Consider the following 22,663-nt stretch of genomic DNA (forward strand, 5'->3'; position numbering starts at 1 on the left):
CTCCATCAATGGATGGTAGGGATGAGGTGAGCCCTCCATCAATGGATAGTAGTGAGCTCTCCATCAATGGATGGTAGGGATGTAGTGAGCCCTCCATCAATGGATGGTAGGGATGTAGTGAGCCCTCCATCAATGGATGGTAGTGAGTCCTCCATCAATGGATGGTAGGGATGAGGTGAGCCCTCCATCAATGGATAGTAGTGAGCTCTCCATCAATGGGTGGTAGGGGAGGTAGTGAGCTTTCCATCAATGGATGGTAGGAAAGAAGTGAGCTCTCCATCAATGGAAATCTTATCTTCAAGCGGAAGCTGGATAAACACATAGCTTGGATGATTTAGGAAAACCTGCACTCTCAGGGCATTGGACCCGATGGCCCTTGAGGTCCCTTCCAACACTATCATCTTATGATTCGGTGAGTTCCTTGATATGGCAAGTCGAATTTAGACATTGGCTGTTTTATGATAACCTGTGCTTTGTCCATAAAAGTGCCAAATAAAGGATTTGCGGGACAAAAGAAATTAACAGCTCCACAAAGTCCTGCAAACTTGTTGTGTTCTAGTTTATTTAGGTTTAGTTTATTTTGGCAAGTCATGTTGTATTCTACACGAGGAACACGCAATGATGGTCAATTGGGCAACTTGAGAACAGTCAACTTTTCCATTGTACAGGTCCCAGTTGGCCAATTTATAGGTCTAAAGTGAAATATTCTGTGCCAGAGGACTAGAATTTTATGGTAATGGTATATTCAGGAAAAATCCTCTTAAAGACAGTAGTTAGAGCAGATCTAATGAAGTGACGACCACTATTTTGCTTCAACCAAGAATCCCACTCCAATAAGTAATGGATGATCTATGACATCTCTGAAGCACATGGTGTCGATATTTCCTCCGCTCCCTCCCGCCTCACATTTTGCAATACCCACCATGGAGTATGGACATTTGTGTTAAGCCGTCCCTGGCTGAAGCCTCCACATTTTCTCCTCTTCACAGTAAGGCTCTGTCCCCGTGCTTGAACTTTCTGACACCATCCCCGGTCTCTTTTTGTCTCTTCATTGAGCCGCGCTCTCCCCCGCTGCGGCCGGCAGACATTGGGGCATTTCTGTCTTGTATTGCCTTTGTGTTCTCATTAAAAAAGAATCAGAAAATCTATTGAGTGCACGTTTAATGTAACACAGATGTGCGCCACACTACGGTTTGTTCTGCTTTTCAAATTTTCAACTTTTTTTTTCGAGATTCATCAGTGTTTCTTATTATTTACAGAAAGAAACTTGAGACAGCGGAACAGACTGTAGTTTATAAGAAAAAAGAATGACATGATGTGGAATCTGGCTCATCTTCCAGACCAAACTGACCAGTTTGGCAGGCACTGACGGACGGTGACAATCCACACCGTTCATTCAAACACTCGGAGAAATACCTTAAGTGTAAAACCCCATTACACTTGAGGGTCCTTAGTGACAAATTCTATTACCAAAGTTGAATGTTATGCTAACAGGAGTTGCTGGATACAGAAGTATCTTTGTTCTCGGGTCTGATTTTCCCCTCTCCCCCACTTCCTCTGTATACATTCCTTATAATACTAAATTTGGGAGCCCAGTGAATGCTATTCCATATGCAAGAATATATTTTATGGCCTTTCCTTTTCAATCAATAGAACGGAGAGAGGGAGAGTTACATTTCACGGAGCGGGATCTTTGGTGTTCTTTGTTCTCCCCTTTGCATTAGATTAATGTCATATTTGCCAGTAGTAAAAGCCAGTTACGGAAACGTTTGAGTATGTGTTGGATGGATTTTCTTTTACGGCTTGGCTCTGATCCTTTTAAGGTACAGAACATTGGCAATTTTAACAGCAGAATCTCGAAAATCCTTCCAGGACTCTAAAATATTCTACTATTTTTCAGTTCGCAGCATTTTGCCTTCATCTGGTGGTGTCCACCATCGGTGGTTACTTTTTGGTCTAGGTTTTGAAAGAAGGACACTTTTTTTACCTAAATAAATGTCTACTAGTTGAAAACCTTTTTCTACCTTTTGTAGAATGCAAGTTCAGAGGGTAAGGAGGCCTCATTGTTGCACAAATCCTACTACTCTTCAGTTTGCAACGTTTTGCCTTCATCTGGTGGTGTCCACCATCGGTGGTCACTTTTTGGTCTAGGTTTATGAAAGAAGGACACTTTTAACTCAATAAATGTCTAATAGTTGAAAACCTTTTTGTGTCTTTGTAGAATGCAATTTCAGAGGGTAAGGAGACCACGTTGTTGCACAAGTCCTCAGGGTCTTCTTCCGAGGTACTCTGAAACCCAGGCTGAGGGACAGGAGCAGCTGTTCAGATTGACAGACAACATCCAGGATGAGTTGTAAGTACCACAGATTTTTATCAGTCTAATGGGTCTAATTTTTTCAGCTTCTTATCCGTCAGCAATGTCACCTTTTGTGTCGCTGACTTGTCTAAAACATGGCTGGTAACATTCCACATGTATCTGGCCAGGAGGCTAAATCTATTCACTGGAACCTCTGTAAAAAGACTTTTTAGCCACCTGTTTTGTTCCAGGAATCGTACATACTTTATTGGACATGTTCACAGACGTATAAGGAAGGGGAGATGTCAATTAAACATTCGATTAGATCTCATTCCCCCCATAACCATGCATGATGTGTCTTATTGGTGAAATGAGAAGTCTGCTGTCAAATTCCTCTGTCATCCAAGAAAATGCCTTTTAAAGGGAACCTGCCACCAGATTTGGCCCCTGTAAGCTGTGGCCACCACCAATGAGCCCTTATATACAGCATTCCAGAATACCATATATAAGAGCCCAGGCCACTCTGTAGAGAGTATAAATCACTTTTATAATACTCACCTAGAGGGGCGGTCCGGTCCGATGGGTGTCGCTGCTCTCCGGTTCAGCGCCTCCTCTCTGCTACGATCGCAGTCCTCCTTCTACACAGCCCATTGTGGTTGACACGTCCTACGTCATCCACACAGGCTGACACCGCAGTCCTGCGCATCCGCACTTTGATCTGCCCTCAGCAGAGCAGATCAAAGTACTGAGATGTGCAGGCGCGAGGAAAGGTTAAAGACCTCCCGCACATGTGCACTACAGTACTTTGATCTGAGCAGGGCAGATCAAAGTGCGCCTGCGCAGGACCTCAATTCCGGTCAGTGTGTATGACATAGGATGTGTCATGCACACGGGTTTCAGAAAAAAGGAGGACGGCGCTCACTGCAGAGAGGAGGCGCAGGCCCGGAGAGCAGCAACACCTATCAGACCTGACCGCCCCTTAGGTGAGTATAATAAAGGTGATTTTACGTTCTACACAGTAGCCTGGACACTTACATACAGTATTTTGGAATTCTGTATATAAGGGCTCACTGGTGGTGGCCGCAGTTTATGGTTGCCAAATCTGGTGACAGGTTCCCTTTAATGCCCACCAGGAGTAAGGCACACTGATAGACAGGGTGTGGTGTAGATCCCAGGACCCATAGAAGTGCAGCAACACCAAACGGCCGTTGTCCTCTGGAGTGCCAGCATCTGGTCTCGGACTCTCTCACCTTTCATGCATTTATAATAAAGCAAGGATTTACATAGTAGTGTGTGCCATGATTCTACCTTTTCTTATGATGATCTTCGCTGGACTGTTTCCCTTCTGGTGAGCCTCACTGTACAGAGTCTTGGTGGTTATTGTCGCTCCTCCTGTCCCCGGCAGTATTTAATCAGATGACCTGGCAGTGCGGTATAAGGCTAGGTTCACACACTGCGTTTTTTTGACGCTGCGTTTTTGTGCGTTTTTTGCGGCAAAAACGCACATAAACGCACCCGCGGCAAAAAACGCGCGCGTTTTGCCGCGATTTGGTGCGTTTTTTGCTGCGTTTTTGCTCACTGCGTCTTTATGCGTGTTTTTTATCAGTGAACAAAAAAAAAAAAGGTCTGATGTCATTTCCTTCTTCAATATGTTCTTCATTCTCCACTAGTGTATGCAGGAGAGCAGACAGCTGCAGAACTACAAGGCTCAGCATACTCCATCTAATAGTGTATGCAGGAGAGCAGACAGCAGCTGCAGAACTACAAGGCTCAGCATCCTCCATCCAATAGTGTATGCAGGAGAGCAGACAGCAGCTGTCGAGCTACAAGGCTCAGCATCCTCCTTCCAGGCAGGACTGTATGCAGGATTTCTTTGCCCCCCCCCAAACAAAAAAAAATGACGTGGGCTTCGCCATATTTTTGTATGCTAGCCGAACCAAAAATATAGAGAAGCCCTTTTTTTTTTTAATTATTTCATGAATTTCATGAAATAATTTTTAAAAAAAAATGACGTGAGCTTCGCCTCATTTTTGTGTCCAGCCGGGTACAACTAGGCAGCTGGGGATTGGAATCCACAGTGCAGGGTGCCCATGCTTTCTGGGCACCCCCGCTGCGAATTGCAGTCCGCAGCCACCCCAGATAATAACGCTTTCATAGAAGCGCCATTTCTGGCGCTGTATCCAACTCTTCCAGCTGCCCTTCCTGATGCCGGGTGGCTCACTGGGTAATAATGGGGTTAGGGCTAGCTGTATATTATCAGCTGGCCCTAAGCCCGAAATTCATGGTGTCACGCCAATATTAGACATGGCCACCATGAATTTCTAGTAAAGATAAAAAACCACAACACACAGAAAAATATTTTTATTAGAAATAAAACACAACACAATTAGTGACTCCATCTTTATTGAAATAAAGAACCCCCCTCCGCAGTAATCCTGGGTCAAGGGTCCCGCGCCGTCCAATCCGGATCCAATATCATCTGATGGGTTTGCTGGAAGGCAAAGCGATCAGATGATGTGTCAGGTTCAAGTGCCTGAATCACATCACACATCAGCTGATTGTATAAAAGCCGTTTATACAATCAGCAGATGCATCAGTGCAAAAGAAAAGAAAAAAATAAAAATACTCACTTATGTGCTGATTACCGGTAGTTCCTGGAGCGATGGGGCGGGACTCTGATCCCGTCCGATCGCTGCAGCAGCTGCCGGTAATCAGGGATGAAGTCTCCTGACGCATCCGCTGACAGGTTAACGCCAGCGTCAGCCCGAGACTTACGATCAGCTGATGCGTCAGGTGACTGCATCAGGTGATCCATCGCAAGGTCCTTCATCCTGCAGGCATACGTACCCGGGGAGACTGCACACACCCTGAGCGGCGGGACCGGGAGGAGATGGGAGCGGGCATGGCACCGGGAGTCTGCAGACAGGTGAGTATAACTTTTTTTTTTTTACTGTTCACTTTTGATTTAGCAGCCGCTTCCACCGCCCGCCCGAACTTGGCGCCGCACGGCACCATACATGCACATGATGGGAGGTGGAAGCGGCGGTGACGGTACCGGGAGGTTTCACGCTTCTGTGTTTACTGACAGAAGGAATCCTCTTCCTGTACATGTCACTTTACTACCCACCTCCTGCGTTTATAGCTGCGTTTTTGGTCTTAGAAACGCACTAAAACGCAGCTATTTGCGTTTCTCATTGCGTCTTTCAACATCCCATTGCACTCAATGGATGAAAAGCGCAGTGAAAAACGCGGGAATAATTGACATGCTGCGTTTTTGTGGCACCACAAAAACGCAGCTGAAAAAAAACGCTGTGTGCAGACAGCAAAGATGAAAACCCATAAACTTTGCTGGGGAAGTAAAGTCATGCAGTTTTCTGAGCAAAAACGCACCCGAAAACTGCGCAAAAACGCTGCGAAAAACGCACTGTGTGAACTTACCCTTACATCTGTTTTTTCCTTTGTTTGACACTCTTATTCTTACTTTACAGTTTCATCGCTGTTGAACACATTGACAGCTACTGTGTGCTCATCTCATCCAAAGCGGTCTACTTTCTGAAATGGGGCGAGTACGTGGACCGTGACGCCATCTTTTTGGAAATTAAGTATGACGATCTCTATCACTGTCTCGTTTCAAAAGACCACGGGAAAATATATGTTCAGCTAACAAAGAAAGCCGAAACAACAAGTAGTGGGATAGCCATACCAGGGCCGTCCCACCAGAAACCCATGGTAAGAGGTTTTTCATGCTGACTATATATTGCATTCCATTTTTTGTTGGATACATTATTTCTGAAGCTGCTAAATATAAAGCCACTGTCTGCCGTTTTTTGTCGTCCTGATCACCCATCATGGTGGTAACAATATTGAATCGGGTGCCTAAAATATACTGTGCTCTTGTATGTGTAGGACTACGGGTTTCAAAAGATATGGACACTTTTTGTGTATTTTTTTTTCTTTTTTTTTTTAGTGAAATACATATTGTGAGCTAAGATACACTTTACAATTGTGTTTCTTTTTATAATTTGGCATAGTGTCTTTCCTGGAACATTAGTGACTGCAGGAGGATTTAAAGGGGATATCCCGGGCTATTTACTGTGGGCCTAAAGGCCACTTTACACACAGCGACATCGCTGGCGATCGCACCTGCCCCTGTCGTTTGTGCGTCACAGGCAAATCACTGCCCTATATCGCTAGTACCCGTCACACGGACTTACCTTCCCAGTGACGTCGCTGTGGCCGGCGAACAGCCTCTTTTCTAAGGGGGCGGTTTGTGCGGCGTCACAGCGACATCACACGGCAGGCATCAAATAGAAGCGGAGGGGCGGAGAGCAGCCGCATGACAGACACGCCCACCCCGTTGCTGGAGGACACAGGTAACGGTGCTGTTCGTCGTTCCTGGGGTGTCACACGTAGCGATGTGTGCTGCCTCAGGAACGACAAACAACCTGCGTCCAAAAGCAGAAAAGACATTTGGGATTTGAACGACGTGTCAACGATCAACGATTAGGTGAGTATTTTTGATCATTAGCGGTCGCTCGTACATGTCACACGCAACAACGTCGCTAACAAGGCCGGATGTGCGTCATGAATTCCGTGACCCCAACGACATCTCGTTAGCGATGTCATTGCGTGTAAAGCGGCCTCTAGAGCTAATAGCTAAAGTATATAACTAATTAGTACTATAACTAATAATAAAGTAGTTGCTAACTCCCTGCCTGGCGGGCGCGGTACCAATTTATGCCTCACAGAGCAGTCACAGATTGCTCTTTCCGGTGATTCTGCTGACGTTACGTCAACAGAGCAGCTGCTTCTCTTCAACTCTGTTGACTGTGCGTTACTGCCGATATCATGCTGACTGACAGACAGCTCCCCGCTGACTAACTGCAGGGAACCAGCTGTGAAACAGCATGATGTCAGCAGTCATGCACCGTTGACAGCGCAGAAGAGGAAGAGCTGCTCTGTTGACATTGAGCAGCAAAAGCGGTTAATGAGCCGCCACCAGGTAGAACAGGCAGATACTTAGCAACTACCTGCCTGTTCATTTTTTCCCCATAGAAAAAAAATAAATAAAATGGTCCTGGTTAATCCCTTCAACTGAGAATCCCCTAGTCAGCCCTTGTGGGTGTGATAAAATGATTTCCAAGAGCGGCGTCACCGCTAAGTCCTGGAAATCTCGCGCATGCGCGTTGTCTGTTCCAGCTACATCATAAGCATCAGTGCTCCTCAGAAGATGGGTGCACTTGTTCAGACTTCAAAGAGGCTCTCTGCGCTTAATCCGAAGTCTTCTGGTAACATACTGGGTGATGTTTTCCTAAAATTGAACTTTCACTTCAGATCACATTTACTCTTAAATGGGGTTATTTAATATTGTTTCTTTTTTCCTCATGGGTAAGTTTGCACTATTCACTTATATTTGGGCCAAGTTGCAATTCCAGACATGGCCTTACTCGTGTGCGCTGTTTCTGGGGGGGAAAAAGCAGACACAATTTTATTTTTTTTTTCTGATTATTTATTTAATTATTTTTTTAAATTTTTTTCAGGTCCATGTAAAATCTGAGGCACTTGCCGTGAAAATATCCCAAGAGATAAATTATGCAAAAAGTCTGTACTACGAGCAGCAGCTGATGTTAAGACAAACAGAAGAACAAGAGAACTTGGACTTGAACTACTAAGAAGCAGCACAGGACTCGAGAAGCACCTTGACCGGTTCACACGGACATGTCCTCTCCTGTAACGTGTTTACGTGTATAAATATGTTGCCGTGTGAATAATTAATCCTATATATCCATATGAATTCAGTACTACTATTGTGCGAAGAACGCTACTGCCTTTCCAGTATACGGAGGTGGGGGTGGGCTGGGGGGGATAATTTATATTGAGGGTGATTTACTATTTAATATGATAAATAATTATAAATAGATGCACTTGAATCAATTTCGAAAAAAAATACCTTTATTTTGCTAAATCTGTAAATATGTACATCTATGATATGATGTAAATATAAATGAATATGAAATCCGGATTGTGTAACGCCTCACATTTGTTCATATCACAAAAAAATGTATATTTTATAACTTGCACTAGATCTACACATATGTGCCGCCCGACACATCCCATATCCCGGCCTTCTTGTCTTTTTGCCGTATTTTTCAGACTATAAGATGCACTTTTTAGTAAGAAAAACTCCTGCTAAAAAGTGTGTGCATCTTATAGCCTGGAGGAGGCTTCCAGTGATGGAGAACAGTGACACTGCGTCCTCCCCGATCAGAGAGAGCTGCCCTCTCTTCGACTGCCGCGCACAGATCTATGTGATCGGTGCGGAGCAGAAGACGAAGCTACTGGACCGGAACGGATGCTGCCCGATCTGAGCAGCTGAAGGACATTTCACTCAAGAAATTTCAAGACCTTTCAGGTCTTGTGACTGATCAATGATCTGAAATGTCCTTCATTTAATTCAGTAGAAGGTCCTTCAACTGCTCAACTCCTACAGTCTGCGTTAAGGTCCCAATCAGGAGCTACAAGATGTGGTAATGTGTATAGTCTGTGTGTGTATGTAAATGTAGCAGTGCATGTAGCAGATCAGTGGTGGAACACATGGATGCGATCCATCACCTTCATGCTTTCCACTGCACTGCATTCCATCTTCCCCTGCTGACCGGAAGCAATGTGTTTTGCCGGATGTGGTGTGTGTGTGTGTGTGTGTGTGTGTGTTCTGATATTTGATTATGAGTGTGTTCGCACAATCTGATGTGTATATGACTGTCGGCCAGAAGCAGGGGAGAACCGCGTGTAGCATACCTGCTGGGAGCGCCCGACGACAATTGCAGGATGACCTGGGAGCCACGAAGATGTCTGGGGTCTTATAACTATGAGTCTCCTGGGAAGGGGAGTCTGCTTTTTTTACAAAGTAAACTTGCCCCCAACCGTGCTTACCCAAAAATAAGACCTACCCAAAAATAAGCCCTAGCGCTTACTTCGGTGGGAAAAAAAAGTAGAAAACACGGTATATAGACTAAATCCAACATTTCATTTTTTCATGTACCTTTGTGTCTTTCTTCATCTCTTTCTGCACCTCGGTGTATCCATACTAAAACTGCATTTCCCAGCAGCACTTGCTTCTCCTCAGTCCTGCAGACCATTCTCTCCCTTTCATGTGCTCCTGACTAGCCCCACCTCTGAATTTTAAGCAAGCTATTCTAAATGTATAATTCACATTATGCCCCTGTAACAGTCCCCTAGTGACCAATTTTAGCTTCTGCCATCTAGATTAGTTTAGCTGCAGTGTGGTTTTACATCATTAGCTAGTTCTAACGGAGCTTAACTCTCCTGCACTTTTCCAGAATGGCAGTGTAGAGCTGCTGTTGCCTGCTGCTGACAGATCAGTTTTGTAACACTGTAAATGCTGATCTATTGATGCATATAACAGAAGATAATCCTCTGTCACATGTATCGAGAGAGAGTGGCATTTACTATTTTACATTGTTGTTCTCTCATCATCAGGCAACAAACACAGCTCAACTAATCTTATTTCCTGTATACAGAGTCCCATCTTGCAGAATATTATTATTTATGATCGCACCATCTTTTCTACGGCGATTTACATGTGAAAAGGGCATACATAGACAAGTGCAATAATCATGAACAATGCAAGGCACAGACCAGTACAGGAGGAGAGAAGATCCTGCTCGCAAGGGCTCAGTCTACAGGGGATGGGTGAGAATACAGTAGGGGAGGGTAGAGTTGGTCGTGCAGTGGTATAGTGGACTGAGGGTTACTGCACGTTGGCTTGTCAGAAGACATAGGTCTTCAGGTTATTTTTAAAGGTTTCCACGGTAGGCGAGAGTCTGATATGTTGGGGCAGAGAGTTCCAGAGTGTGGGGGAGGCACGGGAGAAATCTTGTATGAGAATCTGGGAAGAGGAGAGAAGGAGATATTGTGAACATCGGAGGTTGCATACAGGTAAGTATCGGTAGACTAGATCACTGCTGTATGGAGGGGACAAGTTGTGGGTGGCTTTCTATGTCATGGCTAGTGTTTTAAAACAGAGTCTTTGGTCAGTGGGAAGCCAGTGAAGGGATTGCCAGAGAGGAGAGGCTGGTGAATAGCAGGGGGACAAGTGGATTAGTCGGGTAGCAGAGTTTGGGATAGATTGTAGGGTGCGAGAGGGTTAGAAGGGAGGCCACAGAGCAGGAGGTTGCAGTAGTCCAGGCGGAAGATGATGAGGGCATGCGCTAGTGTTTTTGTAGATTCTTGGTCAAGGAGTGTAGGGATCCGGGAAATATTTTTGACTTTGAGTCGACAGGAGGTGAAAGTGCCTGGATATGTGGCTTGAAGGAGAGAGCAGAGTCTAGGGTTACTCCCAGACAAAGAGCACGTAGGACGGAGGAGAGTGCGCAGCCATTGACTTTGTGGATAGTTCAGGTGGGGTGGTCGAATGAGATGGGGACAAATGCTGAAGTCTGTTTTGTCTGTGTTCAGTTTTTGAAATCTAGCAGAAAAGGATTAGATATCAGACAGACACTTTGGGATTTTGGTTAGTAAGGAGGTGATATCAGGTCCAGAGAGGTAGATCTGTGTATCGTCCGCATTGAGGTGATATTGAAAGCCGTGGGACTCAATGAGATGTCCCAGCCTGAAGATGTAGATGGAGAACAGCAGAGGTCCTGGAACGCAACCTTGGGGAAAAGATAGAGGGCAAGATGAGGAGGTAGTGTGAGAGAGGGAGATTATGAAGGTACGGTCCGATAGATATGAAGTGATCCAGAATAGTGTCAAGTCTGTGATCCCAAAATGTGAGAGAATCTGTAGCAAGAGGGAATGGTCCACAGTGGCAAAGGCAGAAGACAGGTCTGGAAGGAGGACAGAGTAGTGTCACTTTGCTTTGGAGGGTTGTAGATTATTGGTGACTTTTGTTAGAGCAGTTTCAGTTGAATGTATCGGTTGAAAGCCATATTCTAACCAAATATCATATTTTCTTTCCCCTGAGTACAGAGCCCCTCTTGTCATATATCTATCCTCTTTACACGGCCAATCCTGCAGTATATACCTTCTCTCAGTCCCCTGAATACAGCCTATCTTTCAGCATATCTTAACATCTCCTTCCTCAGGAGTATGATCAGAGGTACATCTGTGATCATATTCCTGAGGAAGGAGATATCATCTCCAAAACGTATAGAATTAAAGATCACCACCCAGGACTAATTGTGTGTTCCAGTTTTCTTTCCATGGTAGCTTGGTCTTAACCCCTTATTTTCTTACTCTGCGACCATTTCACTTGGGGACTGCAGCAGCCATGTTTCAAGCCTTCATAGTGGTTGTGACTTCTCACAACCATTCCACGTGAGCAAATCCAATTATCTCCTCCTTATTCATCATCTGAGATATGACCCCATTGCACCTTTTGTCTTTCCAGTATATATTTCGTCTCAGCTCCTCATAACAGAGCCCCTTATATCTTTCCCTTCAAAAAAACTAAAAAAAAAAGCCCAAAGCATAAAGAAAGTGGCTATACTCGAAGTAATAGAAACCTATAATGAGTGAGTATAATAACCAAGAAAAACATGTAAAAAGGGAAAAAATTCTTTATTTAAATATACATGTATGGGAAATAATTAAAAAATAAGGGATATAATCAATCTGAAACAGAAAATAATTTAGATGCCACAAAAAATTCACACATACAAGGACAAACATTCAATTGATGTAAAGGAAACTGGACTTAAACTGCCCAAAGAAAGGGGGACAAAAAAAATATTGTCCTGAAGAAAAAAGAGCTCCAAGAAAAACAGTTGTGAGTGGATTCAGAGAGTGAATATTCCCAGTTCTCTCTGCAATTGGTCATGTGACTTTATCTCTGTGTCCTCATCTGTAAAATTCTTTTTATGTGGCTTAGGCTAGTTTCACACTTGCGTTAATTACCTTCTGGCGCAATCCGCCCTTTTGTAAAACAGCGGAATCCGTTAACGCAGTATGTAACGTTGATTGCTTGCGTTAAAGTGACGCCGAGCGGCGGATTCCGTTACATCCGTCAATAGTTATAATGGATCCCTATGGTGGCGGATTCTGTTGCAAAGTGCTTTACAATGGAATCCGACGCTGGATTCCGCTAATTTCTACTGAGCATGCCAGAATGAAAAAAATGAAAAAAAAAAATAACGGAGCCGACGCATTGCATTAGACGGACGCCTAACGGACACCAAATGGATGCAACGGGTCCATTATTTCACAGGAATCAGCTAATGGATTCTTGTGAAATAACGGACCCGTTGCATCCATTGACAACACAAAAATAACGGATGCGTCAAATCGACGCAGCAACGGACCCAGCGGATTCAACCCAACGCAAGTGTGAAACTAGCCTTAAGGCCACTTTACACGCTGCGATATCGGTACCGATATCGCTAGCGTGGGTACCCGCCCCCATCTGTTGTGCGACACAGGCAAATTGCTGGCCGTGCCGCACAACATCGCCCAGACCCGTCACACTACTTACTTGCCTGGCGACGTCGCTGTGACCGGCGGTAAACCGCCTCCTTTCTAAGGGGGCGGTTCATTCAGCGTCACAGCTGCGTCACTGAACCACCGCCCAATAGAAGCAGAGGGGCGGAGATGAGCGGGACGTAACATCCCGCCCACCTCCTTTCATTCGCATAGCGGCCGGGAGGCAGGTAAGGAGAGGTTCCTCGTTCCTGCGGTGTCACACGGAGCGATGTGTGCTGCCGCAGGAACGAGGAACAACCTCGTTACTGCTGCAGTAACGATTTTTGAGAATGGACCCCCATGTCACCGATGAGCGATTTTGCACATTTTTGCAACGATGCAAAATCGCTCATAGGTGTCACACGCAACGGCATCGCTACAGCGACCGGATGTGTGTCACCAATTCAGTGACCCCAACGAGTTTGTATTAGCGATGTCGTAGCGTGTAAAGCCCCCTTTACTCTGCCTTGTGTTTATGCCTTGATTATCCTTTTTGTCTTTTTCGTTTTGGAGACCACAGTTCGTATAACTGGGAACCATTTACTCTTTCTACTTTTCATTATCTTGGTTACTTTATGTTCATATTTATGGTGAATGATTGGTTGTTACTCTAATTTGGGTTTATATTTCCTAGTAGTATTATTTCTGTTGTTCCCTGCCCATTTTGTAGCTGGGCTTATTATTAACTACTATACACCATGTTGGTGTCCCTGCTTGGACAAAATTCCCCTTGTGGAGACTACAGTTTGTAAGCTTGGGAACCACTAACGTTTTGATTTAATGTGGGATTTTCCCCATCCAGCATTCACTCTCTGAATCCACTCACAACAGTGTTTCTTGGAGCTCTTTTTTCTTCAGGACAATATTTTTTTTTGTCCCCCTTTCTTTGGGCAGTTTAAAGGGAATCAAATTTTGCTTTAAACCTAAAAGTTTCCCCCTCTGCAGCTCCTGGGCTGCATTCTAGCAAGGTTCCTGTACGTTTTGTGGCCCCTTTTAAACCAAATTAAATACTTTATAAACTTGTACCTTTTGCTATGTAAATTTTGTAAATCGTCCATGGGGGCGGGCTCTCTGCTGACCGTTGCTGTTCCTCCAGTAGATTTACGTCGCCCCCCAACGCTGAATTTCATATCTCAGGACGCCGCCCCTGGGCACCCATGGTCCCGCGCATGCGCTGTGCGACTGTAGCGGGACTGTGCACTGTGTGCACGTGTGACCGCTGGTGACATTTAGCGCAGGCATGAGGTTATGGGCGGCGCTGTGAGTGTCATCAGCAAGTGCTGCCCATAACCTCGTGACCGTACTTTCCCCTCTTCCTCCAGCGTTCTGCGCAAGCGCTTGCTGGCCAGATGACCCTACGTCACCTCTTTCCCATCTTGCCCTGCTGCAGGGTAAGATGGGAAGGAGGTGACGTCGGGTCATTTGGCCGGCGAGCGCTTGCGCAGAACGCTGGAGGCAGTGGGGGAAAGCGCGTCCACAAGATTATGGGCGGGCACTTGCGATGCAATCACAGCGCCGCCCATAACCTCGTGCTTGTGACACACGTCACCAGCGATCCTGGCGTGGGCGGCACCTCGGGCGCAGTGGGCGGCGTCCTGATGGATGAAATGGAGCGTGGGGGGACGGCGTCAATGTGCTGGAGGAACAGCAACGGTCAGCAGAGAGCCCGCCCCATGGACAATTTACAAAATTTACATAGCAAAAGGTACAAGTTTATAAAGTATTTGATTTGGTTTAAAAGGGGCCACAAAACGTACAGGAACCTGCTAGAATGCAGCCCAGGAGCTGCAGAGGGGGACACTTTTAGGTTTGAAGCTAAATTTCTGATGACAGGTTCCCTTTAAGTCCAGTTTCCTTTACATCAATTGAATGTTTGTCCTTGTATGTGTGAATTTTTTTTGGCCGCTAAAAACGCACAAAAACGCACCCGCGGCAAAAAAACGCATGCGTTTTTACCACGATTTGGTGCGGTTTTGGCTGCATTTTGCTGCGTTTTTGATCTCTGCGTTTTTCTGCGTTTTTCCAATGTATTGCATGGGGGGAAAACGCAGAAAAACGCAGGAAAGAATTGACATGTCCATTTTTTTTTTTAAGCTCAAAAACGCAGCTTAAAAAAAAAAGTTGTGTGCGAACAGCAAAAATGAAAACTCATAGACTTTGCTGGGGAAGCAAAGTCGTGCAGTTTTGAGTTCAAAAACGCATCCGAAAAACGCACTGTGTGCACATAGCCTAAAGGGGGCTTTACACGCTGCGACATCGCTAATGAGGAGTCGTTGGGGTCACGGAATTTGTGACGCACATCCGGCTGCATTAGCGATGTTGCTGCATGTGACACCGATGAGCGATTTTGCATCATTGCAAAAACGTGCAAAATCGCTCATCGGTGACATGGGGCTCCATTCTCGATTATCGTTACTGCAGCAGTAACGATGTAGTTCGTCGCTCCTGAGGCAGCACACATCGCTATGTGTGACGCCGCAGGAACGAGGAACCTCTCCTTACCTGCGTCCCAGCCGCTATGAGGAAGGAAGGAGGTGGGCGGGATGTTCGTCCCGCTCAGCTCCGCCCCTCCGCTTCTATTGGGCGGCCGCTCAGTGACGTCGCTGTGACGCTGCACGGACCGCCCCCTTAGAAAGGAGGCAGTTCGCCGGTCACAGCGACGTCGCCGGGCAGGTAAGTATGTGTGACGGGTCTGCGCGATGTTGTGCGGCATGGGCAGCGATTTGCCCGTGTTGCACAACAGATGGGGGCGGGTACCCACGCTAGCGATATCGGGACCGATATCGCAGCGTGTAAAGTAGCCTTTAGGCTATGTTCACACAGGACTTTTTTGCAGCGTTTTTTCCTGACCAAAACCTAATCTTGTGGCAGAATGTCTCCAGGGAGTCATCTGCGGTTTTGGTGGCATTTGATTGTGGCATTTTTATAGCATTTTTTTATGTGATGTCAAGACCAGCAAGGGTTCAAGAGTACCAGAGTGCTGGGCTGGACCGAGATTGACCTGGATCCGGCACTTTGGTAGTAAAAAAAAAAAAAAAAAAGCAAGCACGCTATACTTACAAGTCTTCGGTAGATGCTAGAGTGTATGCGCTACTTTCAGTTATGACAGCTTCGACAGGCCCCTATCACATGGGGGTCGAAGCTTGATTGTAGTGGCAGGGAGAAAGCATCTCCAAGCTCACTAACCAAGCCGATCACGCCCACTAACCTGGAAGGCGCCCATACATTCTAGGCTCATCCGTACCTGCTCCCGCGGCCCCTCCTACTTCCGGTACCACTCATCAGTCTCATGCATATTCACTGCTTCCCCCGACCTCCCCCCACCCGCTCCACTGGAGTCTGCTTGTCTATCGTACAGAAAAAAAAAATACATTTTAAAAAAATTACGTAGGGTTCCCCCATATTTTGATACCCAGCACACATAAAGCCTACAGCCACAGGCTGCAGCCCCACGCTGTGGGCTTTATCTTGGCTTGGCTGGGTATCAAAATAAGAGGGACCCGATGCTGTTTTTTAATTATTTAAATAAATCCTTTAAAAGAAAACAGCGTTCATTCCCCCCAATATTGATACCCAGTCAAGATAAAGCCCACAGCTGGGGGCTGGAATTCTCAGGCTTGGGGAAGACCCAGCATAAAAATATCAGCCTGCAGCCGCCCAGGATTGTCGCATCCATTTGATGCGACAATCCTGGCACTTTATCCGGCTGTTCCCGAATTGCCCTGGTGCGGTGGCAATCGGGATAATACAGGGTTAATCGCAGCTCATAGCTGCCACTAAGCCCTAGATTGGTAATGGCAGCGTCTTTGAGACACCTCCATCACCAATCTGTAATGTGAATAGAAATAAACACAAACACTGAAAAAATCCATTATTTGAAATAAAATTACAAAAATCCCCCTCTTTCACCACTTTATTAACCCCATAATCACCCCTGCAGGTCTGATGTAATCCACACCAGCTTAAACGGCGATTCAGCTCTGCTATATCTGAAGATCATGGTGAGCAGCCATAGAACTGGCCTGCCCGCTGTGAACTCCAGAGAATGAATGAGTCATACAATAAGCGGTAACTTCACTCAGGTGATTCCCGGTCACAGCTGGCGATACCTGTCATCGGGAATAGTCTGAGTGATTTCACCGCTGAATGAGCGTCTCACTCATTCTCTACGCTAGACCCACAAACCAGTCCTGTGATTGGTTGCAGTCAGATGCTGGGGACGTGTCTGACTGCAACCAATCAAAGATGAAAACAGTGAATATGGAATGAGCGGGGAAGTGAAGGAGCCGCGGAAGCGTACAGCAGCATCGGGGATTCGGTAAATATAGCACGCCTGCTCCAATCCCCCATCCCCAGCACAATTTAAGTGCCGGCCAGATACCCTGGATCAATTCCGGGTATCTAGTGACAGGTGGACTTGCAGGGTATCTGTGTGTCCACCTGTCACTAGGGTGAAAAACTGGAGCAAAAGCGCTGACATGTTCATTCTTTTCAGAACGCAGCAAAACCGGAGGCGGTTCACAAAACAGTCAAGAAAAAATCCTGACGTGTTTGTGTGTGTGTGTGCATGAGATTTCAGAAATCTCATAGACTTTGCAGGGACTGTAAAAAGCAGCGTTTTATTAGCATGGATTTGCATAAAACCAAGGCAAAGCTGCAGCTAATAAACACCCAGTGTGAACATAGCCTAATAAAGATGACTCTGCACCATTTTATGATATCATCCCTCCCAGGAGAACCTTTCTTCCAGAGTAGAGCTGTTTTGTCATGATGCCAGCTGAGAGCGAATGCTCTGCACATGATCGACCCTTGCCACTTGACCTACTAAACGACTGTTCCAGTGACAACTGGAAGGTAAATAGAGCCTGAAGGTCGTAAGTGATAAGTGCGTAATAAATATAGGTGTACATTATTATAAGACCATATTTTAGGAATAACCCTTTAATAACATTTTTCATGTCTATGTTGGTATTATCTTTTATATGTTCTTTAATATTTTGGGCGACATTGGGCTTTTATAAGTTTAGAAGCAGTTTTTAAAATTTTCAATAAGCTTTCTATGAACGCAGATTCAGATATTGTCGGCTTTGACTATTAACAATATTCAATCAATAAATGATGTCTTAACTTTTCCTTTCGCTGTATATGTAAGAATGTATATGTGACTAAACTGAGATGAAACTGTGTACTAATACAAAAATTATGCAAAGCATAACTAAACAGTTTATATTTAACTAGCGTCAATACTAATATGAAATACCGTAATAGCACTCAATTACCTAATATTTCTCATTCACATTACCTAAAACACACACACACAATAACAGCCCAACCAACCTAACGCTTGCTATCAATAGATGGAGATCAAGGTGTTAATAGCAGTGTAGCAACAAGAGTTAAAGTGAACCTGTCCGGTCCCCTCTGCCCTCCAACCCTGCAGCAGTCACATGTGTATGCCAAATTCCCTGCTTAACAGCCCTGTATAATGCTATTTACTAAAATCAATGTGTTTTGGTTTTTTTTGAAAAGCTTTTATAAAGTGTGCTGTTCCTATGCTAATTAGGGCCTTGGCTAGATGATGGAGCACTCCCTAGACTAGTTGTTCCTCTATCCATGGTATCACGTACATGTAGCTTGATAACATGATATCTAAGGCCCGTTTTATACATCCGGCATTTCGCCGGATCTGGCACGCATTCATACAGTGCCGGATGCCATACAGTGGAAGCGCGACACCATGCGGACAAATGCGGTTGTGCATGAAGCACACAACCACATGGTGTCACACTTCCACTGTAAATGAATGTACTGTACTGCATGCCTGCCGGATCTGACATCCGGCGAAATGCCAGATGTGTGAAATGGGCCGAAGAGCCAGCGTCATCTCAACTCCTTGAAATCTTGTGTGCTTTGCGTTATTCTTTTGATGCATGAGTCGCGTTTTCCTGAGATTCATTTTGTGTACAGATGTTTTGACATTTTCATCCAAAATTTCCTGATATAATTTAGGATTCATTGTTCCATTAATTGTGGCAATCCGTCTTGGCCCAGAGGCAGCAAAACAGGCACAAACCCATGATATTTCTACCACCATGTTTTACAGAGGGTATGAGGTTTTTATGCTATAATGCATTGTTTTTCTTTCTCCAAATATAACGTTTCTCATTTAAACCAAAAATGTTCCAATAGACGTCTGGCTTGTCTGGGTGATCTTTAGCAAACTGTAGATGAGCAACAATGTTCTTTTTGGAGAGTGCGACTTTCTTCTTACAATCCTGCCATGCGCACCTTTGTTGTGCACTGTTCTCATGATGGTGAACATGAACATTAGCTAATAGGAGAGAAACCTTTAGAGGTTACCTTGGGTTTATTTGTGACTTCACGAACTATTATGTGCCTTGCCCTTTGAGTGATCTCTTTTTGGTTGACCACTCCTGGGGAGGGTAATAATAGTTTTAAATTACCATTTGTACACAATCTGTCTGGGTGTGGAATTTTAGTAATTGTTTTGTAAGATTTTACAGCCTTTATTCGTGCCATGATATACCTCCACAAACATTTCTTGTGAAAAACACTCTTTGATTGATCCCTCTGTTTAAATACAATAGGTTGCCCACTCACACTGGTTTGTCTTCCCAATGATTGAAAACACCTGACTCTATCAAATCATCTACTCATTCTAAGGGGTGCTTCACACATAGCGAGATCGCTGCCGAGATCGCTGCTGAGTCACGCTTTTTGTGACGCAGCAGTGACCTCATTAGCGATCTCGCTGTGTGTGACACTGAGCAGCGATCTGGCCCCTGCTGCGAGATCGCTGCTCGTTACACACAGCCCTGGTTCGTTTTCTTCAAAGGCGCTCTCCCGCTGTGACACACAGATCGCTGTGTGTGACAGCGAGAGAGCGACGAAATGAAGCGAGCAGGGAGCAGGAGCCGGCATCTGGCAGCTGCGGTAAGCTGTAACCAAGATAAACATCAGGTAACCAAGGTGGTTACCCGATTTTTACCTTAGTTACCAGCCTCCGCAGCTCTCACGCTGCCTGTGCTGCCGGCTCCGGCTCTCTGCACATGTAGCTGCTGTACACATCGGGTTAATTAACCCGATGTGTACTGTAGCTAGGAGAGCAAGGAGCCAGCGCTAAGCAGTGTGCGCGGCTCCCTGCTCTCTGCACATGTAGCTGCATTACACATCGGGTTAATTAACCCGAAGTATACTGTAGCTAGGAGAGCAAAGCTAAGCGGTGTGCGCTGGTAACTAATGTAAACATCGGGTAACCATACCCGATGTTTACCTTAGTTACCAGTGTCCGCAGCTTCCAGACACCGGCTCCGTGCAAGCGCAGCGTCGCTTGCACGTTGCTGCTGGCTGGGGGCTGGTCACTGGTCGCTGGTGAGATCTGCCTGTTTGACAGCTCACCAGCGACCATGTAGCGATGCAGCAGCGATCCTGACCAGGTCAGATCGCTGCTGCATCGCTAAAGTGTGAAGGTACCCTAAAGGTTCACATACACCACTCAAAAAGTGTTAGAGATATTTGACCATTGAATTAAATTTATGGATGATCCTAAAATGCCCTCTATCCTTTTCATGTGAACTTAATGTGACCTTCTCTAATCTTCTGGATGCACATGTCCAACTGTTCAATGTTTCAGGCTTTTTGCACAAATTGCTGTTCTCTAAGAAGGAGCTTAAGGGCAAAATTCACAACAGTGAATCACCCAATACATTTTTGGGTTCATTTAGAATTGGTATTAAACAGTCCTCCTTATCACGTTGTTCACATTTTGACATCATGAGACTAGGATGACGCCTAACCATTGATCAACAGCACTGTACCATTGTGAGGCTTAAAGCAGGATGTTTTCAGACGGAAGTGGTCACTGAGTGTCATCAGCAGGTTGCAACAGAGATATAGAGAGACTGGAAGATTCACAGGAAGAGAAGTGGACGTCTTTTGGCTACATCCCACACTGACAACTGCTTCATTGTGAACAATGCCCTGTGGAACCGGATGCTGAATGCCACACAACTCCAGGCACATTTAAGGGAGGTGAGAGGCACCAAGTGTCATGTCAGACCATTCAAAACTGTTTACGTCTGCATGGTCTGTGTGCTACATGACCTGCAAGGTACCTGACTACACCACCAGGCACAGGCGTCATCTACGCTAGACGAGGGACAAGTGCTGTTCACTGATGAAAGTAGAGTCACGCTGAGCAGAAAAGATGGCCACTAACGATGTTGGAAATCTCAAGGAGAGCGCTGTGCATCAGCCGGTGTGTCTAGTCACTACACTATGTGAATGGTACAGTGACAGCCCCTACTACTGGAATACGATCATTACTCCAGTCGTTGTGCCGCCACATATAGTTACATAGTTATTTAGGTTGAAAAAAGACCTAGGTCCATCTAGTTCAACCCTCCTCCACCAATTCTACATTATGTCCCTAAGTCACTTATAACCAACAATGTTTTGTGTACTGAGGAAATCATCCAGCCCTTTTTTAAAAGCTGTTATAGTATCTGCCATTACTACCTCTTGTGGTAGTGTATTCCACAGTCTGACCGCTCTAACTGTAAAGAACCCTTTCCTATTTAGCTGCCGGAATCGCTTTTCTTCCACTCGCAGTGAGTGCCCCCTGGTCTTTAGTATTGTCTTTGGAAGAAATAAGTCATGTGCCAGTCCTTTATATTGACCACACATGTCTTTATACATATAAATGAGATCTCCTCTGAGATGTCTTTTTTCTAAGCTAAACATATCTAACTTTTTCCACCTGTCATCATATGGGCGGCCTCCATTCCTTGTAGTAGGCTAGTTAGCCGCCTTTGAACTGACTCTAACTTCTGAATGTCCTTTTTAAAATCTGGAGCCCAAAACTGGATCCTATATTCCAGATGTGGCTTTACAAGTGATTCTTCTTGACCTTTCTGCAGCCTTCGACACTGTTGACCACCATCTCCTTCTCTCTTTGCTCCATTCTATTGGCCTAAAGGACACTGTTCTTTCCTGGTTCTCTTCCTATCTTTCTGGCCGCTCGTTCAGTGTATCATTTGCTGGCTCCACATCTTCTCCTCTCCCTCTCACTATTGGGGTCCCTCAAGGTTCAGTCCTTGGCCCTCTTCTGTTCTCCCTCTACACTGCCCCAATTGGAATGACCATCAGCAGATTTGGCTTCCAGTACCATCTTTATGCTGATGACACACAGCTATACACCTCATCCCCTGAGCTCACCCCCGCTGTACTACAGAACACAAGTGACTGCCTGACTGCAGTTTGCAACACCATGTCTGCTCTCTATCTGAAACTTAACCTTTCCAAAACTGAACTTCTGCTTTTCCCTCCATCTCCTAACCTTCCTAAACCTGACATCTCCCTCTCTGTGTGTGGCACAACGATAAGTCCTAGGCCGCAAGCCCGCTGCCTGGGGGTTATACTTGACACTGATCTCTCCTTCACCTCCCACATACAATCTCTTGCCCGCACCTGCCGCTTGCACCTCAAGAACATCGCTAGAATCCGCCCCTTTCTCACAATGGAAACGACAAAAACCCTCACCGTGGCCCTGATCCACTCTCGCCTTGACTACTGCAACTCTCTAATAATTGGTCTCCCCCTAACTAGACTCTCTCCTCTACAGTCCATCCTTAATGCAGCAGCCAGGGTCACCTATCTGGCCAACCGCTACTCGGATGCCTCTGCTCTGTGCCAGTCATTGCACTGGCTGCCCATATATCACAGGATCCAATTCAAACTGCTTGTTCTCACCCACAAAGCTCTCCACAGTGCAGCACCCTCCTACATCTCCACCCTCCTCTCTGTCTATTATCCCACCCGTTCTCTACGCTCTGCAAATGACTTTCGGCTAACATCCACACTAATTCT

General features: G+C 45.5%; 1 protein-coding gene across 1 annotated transcript in view; it reads left to right on the top strand.

The window, feature by feature from the left end:
• Nucleotides 1–8,166, top strand: part of VPS13D (vacuolar protein sorting 13 homolog D) — a 497,408-nt gene extending 489,242 nt beyond the window's left edge. The window contains 3 exon segments of the mRNA XM_075327411.1: nt 2,222–2,353; nt 5,785–6,025; nt 7,837–8,166. Of these exon segments, the coding sequence (XP_075183526.1) occupies nt 2,222–2,353; nt 5,785–6,025; nt 7,837–7,968 (505 nt within the window). The 3' untranslated portion in view covers nt 7,969–8,166.
• Nucleotides 8,167–22,663: the final 14,497 nt, after the last annotated feature.

Source organism: Anomaloglossus baeobatrachus, chromosome 11 (genome assembly GCF_048569485.1).
Source record: "Anomaloglossus baeobatrachus isolate aAnoBae1 chromosome 11, aAnoBae1.hap1, whole genome shotgun sequence".
In the NCBI taxonomy this organism is placed as follows: domain Eukaryota; kingdom Metazoa; phylum Chordata; class Amphibia; order Anura; family Aromobatidae; genus Anomaloglossus; species Anomaloglossus baeobatrachus.